The 12,843-nt window shown below is 59.4% G+C and overlaps 1 protein-coding gene across 1 annotated transcript; it reads right to left on the bottom strand.

The window, feature by feature from the left end:
- Positions 1-6,117: 6,117 nt before the first annotated feature.
- On the bottom strand, positions 6,118-7,314 carry LOC310887780 (scavenger receptor cysteine-rich type 1 protein M130-like; the record flags this gene model as incomplete). Its single annotated transcript, XM_083813945.1, has 3 exons — positions 6,118-6,485; positions 6,630-6,920; positions 7,002-7,314. 3 exons carry the CDS (start codon positions 7,312-7,314, stop codon positions 6,118-6,120), a joined length of 972 nt encoding a protein of 323 aa, XP_083670071.1.
- Positions 7,315-12,843: the final 5,529 nt, after the last annotated feature.

Below are 12,843 nucleotides of genomic sequence, written 5' to 3'. Positions count from 1 at the left end.
TTCAGATAAGGCTGTTGCTTCTGCAACACTCACTAGGAAAATATTCATGTTATGTCTATATTTCTAACTAGTAATGCGAAAATCTAGTGCTACCCTTAATGCTCTCTCTCACCCTGAAAGGCATCCATTGCTCTAATCCCCAACCTCATTTCCTACCTTGAAGTCAAACCCCAAACACATTACTTGTTACCATTAGTCACAGCGTCATAGAAGCATAAAAACACAGAGTTGGAAAGAACCTACAAGATCATCTAGTCCAACCATACTCCTATCACCAATACTACCCCCTAAGCTACTAAATCTTATCTCGTAACACCTGGTCCAGGCGCTTCTTGAACGCTGCCAGGGATGGTGACTCCACCACCTCCCTGGGCAGGCCTTTCCAGTGCCTGACCACTCTTTGAGAGAAAAAGTTTTTCCTGATTTCTAATTTAAATCTCCCAAGGCTCCGACCCCCTCCTCATCACAACCTCCCTGCAGCAAGTTGTAGAGTGCAGTGAGGTCTCCCCTGAGCCTCCTCTTCTCCAGACTAAACAATCCCAGCTCCCTCAGCTGCTCCTCATGGGACTTGTGCTCCAGACCCCTCACCAGTTTTGTTGACCTTCTCTGGACACGCTCCAGCGCCTCAATGTCCTTCTCGTAGTGAGGGGCCCAAAACTGAACACAGTACTCCAGGTGTGGCCTCACTACAGCTGAGTACAGGGGGATGATCACCTCCCTGCTCCTGCTGGCTACACTATTTCTAATACAGGCCAGGATACCATTGACCTTCTTGGCCACCTAAGCACACTGCCAGCTCATGTTCAGCCGAGCATCGATCAACACTCCCAGGTCCTTTTCCTCTTCACAATCTTCTAGCCACTCTGTCCCAAGCCTATAGCGTTGCATGGGGTTGTTGTGGCCAAAGTGCAGGACCCGGTGCTTGGCCTTGTTAAACCTCATCCCATTAGCCTCATCCCAGCCTATCTTGATCCCTCTGAAGGGCCACCCTAACCTCGGGCAGATCGACACTACCTCCCAACCTGGTGTCGTCTGCAAACTTACTGAGGGTACACTCAATCCCCTCATCTAGGTCATCAACAAAGATATTAAACAAGATAGGCCCCAGTACCAACCCATGGGGGACGCGACTTTTAACGGGACGCCAGCTGGACTTAACTCCATTAACCACAACTCGCTGGGCATGGCCCTCCAGCTAGTTCTTTACCCAGAGAACAATATACCTGTCCAGGCCACGGGCAGCCAGTTTCCCCTGGAGAATACTGTGGGAGACCATGTCAAAGGCTTTGCTGAAGTCTAAGTAGACTACATCAACAGTCCTTCCCTCATCTACCAGTCTGGTCTTACGATCATATAACAGACCCCCACCAAGATGTCACCCCTACAGGCCTTTCCCCTCATTCTTATCCATTTATACTCAACTTTACCATTCCCAACCCCAAGCTCTTCAACATCAAAACACTCTTTAATATAAAGAGCCACACCACCACCCTTCCTTCCTTGTCAATACCTTCTGAAGAGCTTGTAGCCGTCTATCACAGTACTCCAGTCGTGGGAGTGATCCCACCATGCTTCATTACAGCAACTAGGTCAGAGTTAGCCTGTCTCACAATTCTTTCCAGCTCCTCCTGTTTGTTGCCCATGCTGCATTCATTGGTGTAGATGCACTTCAGATGAGACATCTGCCTCACCCCCAGCTTCAGCATTGTTCCCCCAGGCACTTCTCTGGTGATCCCTGTTTTATCCCCTTCCCCCATCATAGCTAAAGCTCTCTCGATGAGTCCTGTTAGCTCCTGTGCTAGGATTCATTTCCCCCTTGAAACTCTTTGAATCTCTATGGTTCTACTTAGAGAAGCTCATATGCAGCTGAGTTGTGCATTTGAGACCAAAACAGTGTTGTTAACGGATGAGTGTTTCACTTACTGTTGAACCATATCAATGGGTTCTCCATCTCTCATGCTGCCCCGCACGACATGTAGGTTGGAGGTACGCAAGACAATGCAATGGGACACAGCCAGGACAGCGGACCCAAAGGGATTGAATAGATGCTCCAATCGGTGTTCCAGCCCACCATCCCACTACCAAAAGCACCTCTCAGCCTGGAGCAGAGAAGCCTGCTGGGGAAGAGCTGGAGGGCTGTGGGGACCCACCAGCAGGAGCTGGGAGGGCAGTTTGGGTGCCAAGTCCTGCCCAAGGGTCCAACCTTTCTCCCCGTTCAGCTCCTGTAAGAGAGGTATCTCTGCTTGTGGGTGCTGGGCAGGCATCCTTGGGCTCCATGGGGGCCCAAGAAGCAGAGGGTGGGCACTGCCAGGGAGTGCCTCATGGGGCTTCATAGAGAGCCACTTTGTCTGGAAGCTGCCTGTGGCTGGCAGGATGGAAATGTCTCTGTCAGCAGGAATAGTGTCCAGGGACCAGGGCCTCTGGCAGCCCCACAGCCAGACACTGATCCTGCTGGCCCTTACGTGACCCTCCCCAACCGCTGTGTTTCTGAGCTCTGCTCCCCTTCATCAGCCTCACGGAGACACCCTTACACATTGGCAGGGAAGCACTGGATCTAGGGGAAAGCCCCCAGAGGGTTTTAATATGAGGAAATACCAACACACAGCATAAAAACAGGGGAATACCAAGAGGGGAAATACCCATGTGTGTCTGCTGCCTGCTGGAAAAGGGGGACCGTTCCCTGGCGCTCACGGCTCTCCCAGTGGCACTGAGCTCTCCTCCCTCCTGTCTGCACCCAGCTGCTCGGCAGGGCCGGGCTCTGCTGGCCTGGGGTTCTGGGACCCTTGTGCATGGGGCTCTGGTGACACATCCTGGGAGTCCTCGTGGGGACATGCCAGAGACACCTCTTCAGCATCGTCATAGCCCATGCTTCCCGGGAAGGGGGACGAGGTGTCTCCCTCAGCTCCAGGCTCCCCAGTACTTCTCTGGGAGTGCAGGCTCCCCCCTGTAAGCATCAAGGCAGGCTGTTGCGGTTGGTCCTGTGGGGAGCCCTTTGGGGCTGTATATCACCTTCCTCCTCCTCGACAGCCCTGAGACATTCGGCCCATTCTCCCAGCCCCCAGGAAATCTCCCAGGACAGGTTCCCCGTGACAGGAGATCAGGCTCTCGATACAACATGGACTTGCCTGGCGCTGGGGTTGGCACCAAGGAAGTGGCAGCGCTGCATTGCCCTCTCACCTGTGGCTGCATCTCTGGGCCCATCTCCCTCCTCTGGAGTTCCGGGCACATCCCAGTCCCCCTGCCCAGGGACAGGATCCTCCCCAGGGTCAGAAACCTCCCCAGCATCGTCATAGCCATCTGCTGGGTCACCTCCGGGCAGGACAGGGACATCTGAAAGGAGAGGGCAGGTGGTGGCAGTGAGAAGAGACGTCCTGCAGAGTAGAGGATGGGAGGGTGTGCAGGGACACAAGGCTGACACGCTGCTGGTGTCAGGGCCACAGCAGAGCCTTCATCCTTCCAGCTCTGATGATGACATTCAATGGAACTGCTATCTGTCTATCTGCAGGGAGGAGAGATGGAGTCCTTCCCTCCCCTCCCCCTCCAGTCCCTGGGGCTGGCCCCAGACCATCCTCCTCCTCTCTGTGCCTGGGGTAGGGCTGCAGCTGGGTCAGGGACCCCTCTGAAAAGGAGCCTGGAGAGCTGCAGCGGGTGCTGTGGGGTGAGCCGTGCTGCCCTGACTGGTGCTCAGCACTGCTGGGGATGCGCACCAAGAGAGCTGGGGCTGCTTGGGGAGGAGATCCCCAGCTCCTCTGGGACCAGCCCCTTCTCAGATGGGCTCCCAGAGCTGCCCTGGGACAGTCCCTTCACTCAGCCCTTGGAGGTCCCCAGGGTGCAGGGCCAGGCAGAGAGGGGCTGTCCCCTCTGGGATGGGCAGAGCTGGTGGGGACGAAGCTCCTCTGTGGGGACCAGCACCTGGATGCTCTCCTACAGAAATGAAATCCCCAGCATTTCAGGGACCATGGGCAGGAGCTGCAGGGCACAGCCCTGGTCTGGGGCAGGGAGAAAGGGCCCTGCAGATGTGCCCCCACAGGGACATGCACCCACCTGAGAGACTGAACCTCGGCTGCTTCTCCCACGCCAGGCTGTAAGCGATCTCCTCGTACACGGCCTCAGGGAAGGGCTCCCCAGCTCTCCCGGAGCCTGGGGACAGAGGCAGGGCTGGTCTGGGGATGGGCAGAGAGGGAGGGGACCCCACTGGTCTCCCCCAGCCGCATTCCCTGGGCCAGCACAGGGCTGCAGGGCTGTCCCCACAGCACAGCCCCACTGTGTTTTGTTGGCACTGCAGCCACAACCCCAGGGAAGGCAGCATCCCCATGGAGATGGTCTGGGGCAGCGTCAGCCTCACACCATCCCTTTGGAGACAGCCCTTGTGCCTGTTTGGTCTCTGGGTCACGTCCCAGTGCAGACCCTGCACCAGCTCCCGCATTTCCCCTCCCCATCGAGCTCCTCCATCTCTGCCCCACGCATCAATAGCACAGCCTGTGCCCTGTTGGGGGGTGGCTGGAATCACAGTGATGGACCCTGCTGCCCCACGCTCCTCCTGCCAGTGCTACCCAGAGCACTGCCAGCAGTGCATCCTCCCCGTCTCCCTCAGCCCACCTCTCACATTTATCTCCTTCACCCAGGACTCATGTCCTCGTGGTCTGGGCTCTCTCCATCCCTCCTGCTGCAGCCGCATGGTCTATCAATCCATGGGGCAGCAGATGGGGCAGGGGGCAGCACACAGCTCTGCCTGTGCCCCTCACCAACATCCCCAGCACACCCAGCCCTGCCAGGAGGCATCTCCCCACCAGGACCACTGGGGAAGGACCCACCTCTGCGCTGAGCCCTGGCGCTTCGCACCTGCCCAGCCAGGAGGGCCAGGAGCAGGCAGAGGAGGGCCCCCAGGATGATGCAGATGATGACAGGCACCGAGAGTCTCTCACTGGTGGTGGTCAGAGGGCCCCGGGGGGGGATCTGCATGGGCAGGAACATGACAGGGGCAGCATCAGGCATGGGAGAGGTTGGGGGCAGGACACGCCACTCCTGACCACACAAGGCAGCAGGGGCTGGGGGGACAGGGCTGGGTGATGGGGCAGCTCCCACCCTGAGGGGTACATCAAAGACTTCCCCCAGCTCCCTCGATTTCCTGGGAGTCTCAGAGCCCAGCAGGGAGCCCCTTCCCCTGGCTGTGGGTCACAGCCTGGCCATGGGCAGACCCAGCCCCAGGGGAAGAACAACTTACCTGCTCGTGGGGGGGGTGTTGCTGTCCTGGGTGCAGCTGCAGGGCAGGAGAAGGAGAGCCAGGCTGAGAGGCTGGGGCTGTGGTACCAGGCAGCCTCCCTGGCAGAACGCCCCAACATGTGCCACCTGAATTGTCCCTCCTGCGGGGCTGGGCAGGGTGGCAGGGACAGGGCCTAGCACCACTGCTCTGGGCCACTCACAGGACACTGCAGGCAGCCCAGAGGATGTGCGGGGACATCCAGCCCCACAGAGGCTGCTCCCCACCCACCACCAGCCTCCATGTCTGCAGGGACACCCTTGCTGGGGCCCGCACTGGGGCCATGCCAGGATCCAGCAGGGCAGACGCCCAAGCCAGCTCCTTGCCAAGCCCCCAGCGATGTCTCCCAGCCCCACTGCTCACCTGAGCAATGCACAGCCGCATCTGCCTTATGCTGGCAGGCACCGCTGTCCCCTGGCTGGGCCCAGCAGTCCTGCAGAGACAGCTCTGTTCCCCTGCACTCCATCAGCCAGATGGGGCCCGTCCCCTCTCCAAAGGCAGCCTGGCCCAGGGCATAGACCGCGGGGCCACAGCCCAGCTGCCTGCATGCCACCTCGGCGTCCCGCATGTCCCAGGCATTGTCACACAGCGTCCCCCAGGCGCCGCGGTGCCAGACCGCCACTCTTCCCGAGCAGCCGTCCTTGCCTCCCACGGCGCGGATCTTCTCCCTGTCTGGGGAGGCAGAGACCTCCCATTGCACCGGGACAGCTGGGACAGCCCTGCCAGGTGAAGGGGGCACATGCACGGGCAGCTCCCTACCTGTGCACCTCGTGGAGTTGGGGCATGCAACCACCTGCGGCCTTTCTGTCCATGTCCCAAAGGAAAGAGAAGTTGGGCTGAAGGGACTGCTTTGGGGGTCATGCAGGAGAGAGCAGGGATGACCTTCGCTTGCATGTCCCCATGCAGTTACCATTGCAGGTGATGTGGGCCTCGTCTCGGAGGTCATCACACGACTGCAGATGCCAGGGAGTAGAGGGACACTGCCAGAAGGAGCTGTTGCTCTTCCCACACTCCACATGATCCAGCCACGCAGTGCCAGACAGCTTGGCATCATTAGAAATTGTTTCCAGGGAGCCTTCATTCCCACAGCCCAGCTCCTTGCACACCAGTGACACTGTCTTCGTATTCATCGAGTTGGAGCAAACGCTGCCCCACGTCCCGTTGTAGAAAACCTGCAGGCGCCCGGAGCAGCCGTCGCTGTTCTCCAGCCTCAGGGCCATGAACTCTGGAAGGAGGAAAGGCCCCAGCGATGTCCTTGGACATCAGCCACTGATGGCCTTGGCCCTAACTGGCTCTGCCCTCACCCCAGCCTCCCAGGCCCCAGCTCCCAGCCCCACTCCCAGCACAGACCTGAGCAGATGACTCCCACGTCCTCCTTGTGCCCGCAGTCGTGCTGCCCCCAGGCCTCGGCAGTCCCAGAGAGCAGCTTCGGCCCCGGAGCAGTTGACGCCATCCAGCCAGATCTGCCCGGAGCCCTCCCCGAACCGAGCGGAGCCGGCTGCCTCCAGGGCCCCTCCGCAGCCCAGTTGGCGGCAAACGACAGCGGCGTCGGCCAGGTCCCAGGCGTCATCGCAGACGGTGCCCCAGCGCCCCTGGTAGTAGATCTCCACTCTCCCGGCACAGCGCCCGGCCCCGTCTGCCAGCCGGACCCGCCGGCTCCCTGCAGCGGGGAGAAGCCCCGGCCGTCAGGGGCTGGTTGCCCACCTGGCCCCGCACCTTGGGGACGTGCAGCACCACTCACCCCGGCACACAGCCCCCACGTCCTCCATGATTCCTGCTGACGGTGGGCTCTCGGGCAGGGAGGTGTTGCAGAGGCTCAGGTTATTCTCATGCCCTGTGCACCGCACCCTGTGCAGCCCCACAGGGCCCAGCCCTCGCTCGGCCCTCACAGGGGTGTAGGCTGCCTCTGCCTCTCCGCACTGCAGCTGCCGGCACACCACGCTGGCCTCCTGCATGTCCCACTGCTCATCCAGGACTCTGCCCCACGTCCCGTGCTGGAAGACCTCCACGCGCCCATCGCACCGGCTCCCTCCGCCCACCAGCCGCAGGGACATGGGGTGAGCCGGGCCTGGTGAGAGCAGAAATTCAGCCAGGCGCTGCCATGAGGTCCCCAGCTCTGGGTGGCCGTGTCACACACTAGGGGCAAATGGACTTTGCAGCACTGCCCAGCACTCACCTGAGCAAATGACAGCAGCAGCGTTCTCGTGGGAGCACGGCGAGGCCCCCAGGGCAGTCACCGGGCACTGCCCCAGGTGGGCTTCAGTCCCGTCACAGTGGAACGAGTCTCTCCAGACGGGGCCGGTTCCTCTCCCAAAATGCCCTCCTCCAGGAATGGACTCAGCAAAGCCACAGCCGAGGTGTCGACAGAGAACGTGGGCGTCTGAGAGGTCCCAGTGGGAGGCACAGAGGGTCCCCCACGTCCCCAGCACCTCGACCTCCACCCTGCCCGCACACGCTGTGCTGCCATTCACCAGCCTGAACCCTGTGTACTCAAGGACAAAGGAGGGTGAGAGAGGCCACATTTGTGCTCTTGCTCCCACAGGAGCTGCAGGAGAGGCCAATGGGACAACATGCCTTTCTCCTCCTGCAGCACTCTTTCAGGGCTGCAGACCACCACCTCACCCCAACTGTCCCCCACCCAGCATAGCCCAGTGCCCACCCTGCCCCCACCACAGATCCCGTGGGCACCATCCCACCCTGAGTCCTTACGTGTGCAGGTGACATGAGTGCCATTGCTGTGGGTGCAGGGCTGGTCCCTGGCAGCCCCCGTGGGGCAGAAGGAGAGGACGGGTTCATTCCCCACACACTGCAGCTCTCTGTCCCAGACAGGACCGGCCCCTTCTCCCAGGTGAGCTGCCCCATGCACAGACAGGGCTGTGCCACACTGCAGCTCCCTGCAGACCACCTCAGCAGCTTTGGCACCAAAGTGGGAGTCACAGACAGCTTTCCACTGGTCCTTCTCATAGACCTCCACACTTCCTGAGCAGGGGCTGTCCCCTCCGACCAGCCGGACAAATCCTGGAGCAACCAAGGAGACCTGTGAGTTCCCAGAGCCCTCTGGCACTTCCATGCCCACCTCCCACCTCATCCCTAAGGTGGCCACATGCAGAGCCCCTCGGCCAGCCCAGCAGCTCTCAGGGGGTGCCAATGGCACAAACAGCTCAGGGTCCCCCTGCTGCTCCTCAGCAACCAGCCCAGCACCCATGGGCTGCCCTCACTCCCAAGCCCCCAGCCGCAGGCACCGCTCAGACAAACTGCTGCTGCCCGGAGCCCCTGGGCTGCCCAGCCCCAGACCCAGCACTGCAGCACCCGCAGCACGTGGGCCCAGGGAAATGGGCCCAGGCACTGGGGGCTGCTGCAGCCTGCTCTGACCCGCCGAACTCACGCCAGGCTGAGGAACCCCTTGGAGCTGCCAGAAAAGCCCCCTGTTCCCAGGGGCTGCTGGGGCTCTTGGGGAGCTCCTGTTCGATGGGGCACATCTGGGGAGCAGGTAAAGGGGGTCCTCAGGCAGGGACGGAGTGTGGTATCAGGCATGCACGTCCCCAGCCACCAGCTGGGCAGAGGGCAAAAGAGCAGGCAGAGAGCAACCCTGGGCTGACATGAGCTCCCGGTGCAAAGGCAGGCACCGAGGAGAGCCAGGAGGTGCTGGCACAGCCCCTGGGGCCCAGGGCAGGCAGGAGACGCTGGGCAGTGGGTCAGCATGGCCTGGAGGGGCCGTGTCTCCGGGGACTTGCTCTCGTAGGGTGACCCTGAGACAGGAACAAGGTGCCGCTTTCCACCCTGCTTATCTGCCCAAGCCCAATGCTCCTGCCCTCTGAGTAGCCCCCCTGCTTTGGCTGAGCTTCTCTTGTCTGATGGGGGTACAACCCAAAAGGCCTGGGCCATTGCACGCCCTTCCCTGAGGCTGCTGGTGGCTGGGGGAGTTGCTCTAGATTCCCCTGGCATAGGGACCAGCCTGCCAGACAGGGCCTGGGCGAATGGGAGGAGAAAGACGGGAACCAGCCAGCACGATGGGGAAGGATGGGGGCTTTCCTCTCCCAGCCCCGGGCACCTCCCCAGGGTTGCCTGCTCCAGCTTCAGGGCCAGGCTGGGTGCGCTCCCACTTGGCTTTCCCCAGGGACAAGGGACACCAGCGGTGACAGACCCAGCTCAGGGTGCAACTTGACGCCCTGAGGCATGTTCTGGTGTCCACTTGTTGCTTCCTGAGGTCACAGCCAGGTCCCTTAGAAGTGTCCTCATCCCACAGGTAGGGAACAAGTTCAGTCCTTACCTGAACATGTCACTCCAGCGTCCTCCCTGTGATAGCAGTCTGTTTGCCCCCATCCGTTGTGTGTGCAGTCAGACAGGGCAGACTCGCTGCCATGACATTTAACTTCATCCATCCAAATGGGGCCAGATCCTTCCCCAAAGTGTGCTTTCTGAGGAACTTTGATAGCAACCCCACAGCCCAGCTGCCTACAAACCACTGCAGCATCGGACATGTCCCAGTCGTAATGGCACACGGTCCCCCACTGATCCTGGTGTTTCACCTCCACTCTCCCAGCACAGCGCCTGCTGCCATCCGCCAGCCTCACCTCCGCAGCCCCTTCAAACACCAACAGGGGAAGGGTCAGGAGAGCTTCGAGCCCACACTGCGGGTCTGTGAGTGCCTCTTGCCCAGGTACAATCACGGGCCCCAGGGTGGGAGCCCTGTCCCCATGGGCTGTCACTGGGGTGTTGGGGTGGGGGGTCCCTCCTCCCCCCAAGGGCTGTGCTGGGCTAGGGGTGCCCAGCTCTATCCCTCCTGGGCCATTTCCTGCCCCACAGCCCTCAGCACCTCCTCACCCCAGTAGCCCCCTGCCCCTGACAATGCCCACCTGCACACCACCATCCTGCACGATGCTCCCACTCCTAACCCAGCCCAGCACCCCTGAAAAGCCCCATGATTTTAGTCCCATACTTCACCCTGTCCGTCACCTGTCCCAGGCACCTCCCAAATGCACCAAAACTCCTGGGGCTTCCTGTCTGCCCAGGGGACACCAAGTCAATCACAGGGTTTCCCCACAACCTGCATCCCTTCCTCATCCTTGCTCTCAGCCCAGCCTCTGCGCTTGGCCAGGACCCAAGGAAGGACACCTCTCTGACACCTCTGGGTGCAGAAGCCCCAGTCCTCTCCATGGGGCACAACCTGCCCTCCTGGGGTCAGGGTTTCCCCAGATCCCTGGGCAGGGAGCAGCACACAACCCTTCCAGGGCACCCCGGACATTGGTTGTGCCCTGGAGGTTGCTGAGGGCCAGTGACACCACCTGGGCCTCCTTCAGCTTCTTAGGTGCAGTCCTGGGGAACAAGGGGTCTCAAAAGGGTACCTTAAGGAAAAGGAGTCTGGAAATGCAGCCAGGCGTGGGCAGGAATGCAGGATTTGAGTATTAGGTGATCAGGTTAGGGTTTAGGGATTAGATCTTGCCTTCCAGGGTTAGTGCTTGGGCAGAGTATTAGAAGGAGGCCTGTGTTTTCTGCTTTTTGGGTTCTAGTCTGTGTCTAGTGTAGAGACTATGTTATTTGTTGGGATTTTCTTCAGGGCTCTGTTGAGGAATCATGTTAAGGCTGGAATTCAATGCTAGGGACAAAAGGCTGAGGAATAGGCTAAGAAATGAGCTATGGTAAGGCCTTATGGGTTTGGGACTTGGCCAACCCATGCCAGATGAGGTTTGAGGTTAGGGATAAGAGTAGCAGATTCCTTGCAGAGAGAGGGATAGCATTTAGATGTAGGGGGAGGGCTTATGGCTACTGCTTAGAAATATTGCCAGGGCTTGACGTGAATGTTTTCCTAGTAAGTGTTGCAGCAGCACCAGACTAACCTGAACCCCTCTCACCTCTTTTAGATCTTTCCTTTCAGTTAGCCAAGCCAATCTTCTCTCCCATAGATTTCCCACCATTGTTCTCCCAGCTTTCCCCTGGCCTCCCCATATGTGTCACCCTCTTGGGGGCAGCTTTCTATGGCTTTTATGACCTCAGAGGCTCTGCCTCCCTGCTGTTGGCCGGTAAGGGGCTGGACAGAAGTGACCTCACAGCCAGCATCCACAGGGCTACAAGGAGCTGTTGTGCTCAGGAGGCCTCTTCCCAGCCCCCCCAGGAGCAGTGGGTGCAGGGGATGCCCTGCACAATCCCTCAGGTACTCTGCCTGCCAACCAGCTCATGCTTCAGAAGGCCTCCCACATGTCTGGACTCACATTTCCCTGGGAGTTCTTCAGCTCCTTCAGGGCATCCTGAAGGAAATGGCCACCTCAATACGCAAAAAAAAAATATCAAGCCGTGAGCATACATGTTAGGGAAGTGTTCAAAACTCTCTGTGGTGGGAGAGAAAGTCTTCATGTCTAGATTTGTTTCATTCAGGTGCATTCCCAGGGCACATTGCCATCAAAGGAAAGTGACCTTGAGTCACTGTCCCGCAGGATGCCCCTAGGGAATATCTTATGGAACTTCTGCTCACTGGTAGTCATCTCTCCACACCCACATCCTGTGCACTCTCATATGGACAAGGAAAACATGGACTCCTGATATAATAATTCGATATCCCCCAGAGGAGGAAAAATAAACCACTTGTGTGAGCTGTGGCAAAAGCCCAGTCTGGGAATGGTGTTTGCAAGGAGCTGCTCTGGCACCATTGCCCTGAGGCAGCATTTCCCAGAGTGTTCAGAGAACAATGGTCCAGCCCAGCCTCAGCTCTGGTGGTCCTCCCTGTCTCTCCCAGGAGGCCAGCTCAGCCCAGCTCCTCAGCAGCTCTCCACACCTCCCTGTCCTCTCCCTAGCCCAGCCCAGCCCAGCAGAGCAGCCCAGGTTGGGCTGGCCCCAAAGCAGCAAATGGAGAAGTGGAGGGCAGTGGCAGTGTCTCTCCTTCTACCGTCTGCAAGAGATTTCCCTCCCCCAGGCAGCCTGCAGCCCCCCATGCCAGCCCCACTCCCCAGCACAGCACAGCACCACACTGCTGGCCCTGGGGCTCCTCAGGCAGCACCACTGCACACACACAGCGCCCTGCTCTGCTCCCAGGACACCCCATGTCCCACACAGCCTTGCCCCAGTCCACCACATCTGGGCTGGCCTGAGCAGCCATTCCTGCAGCCCCTGCCCATGCTGCCCACAGCCTCCAAGCTGGCGGTGCTGCTCTGCGGAGTGAGGGGGCTGTGATGCGTGGGGCCGTGGGGCACTCTGCAGGGCCGTGCTGGTCAGGCTGGGAAGGCAGAGCCATCTGGTGGGGGGCACTGCCACTGACTGCCTCCCACACAAGTGGTTCTTTGGCCATGGAGGGTGCGCACAGATAGCCGGCCTTCTTCAGAGTCAGAGACTCATGGAATAGCCTGAATTGGAAGGGACCCACCAGGATCATCTAGTCCAACTCAGTTCCAATGTCAGGAGAGATTTTCGGGTGATTCACTCGATCCAGTCTATGAAATTTCCCTGACTGAATAACTAATAATTTTCCCAACCCCTTTCCCATTGCCTCATGTTGCAGAGCTCTGCGTTGCCTGTGGAACAGAAACAATAATCATATTTCCTTCTGGATTACTGTGTCATCAGTAAATGAAAGTAAAAAAAAGGAAAATGAA

Source organism: Anser anser (assembly GCF_964211835.1).
Source record: "Anser anser genome assembly, chromosome: 29".
Lineage (NCBI taxonomy): Eukaryota > Metazoa > Chordata > Aves > Anseriformes > Anatidae > Anser > Anser anser.
The sequence above is the reverse complement of the archived record's forward strand: the minus strand, read 5'-3'. Positions and strand labels throughout refer to the sequence as shown.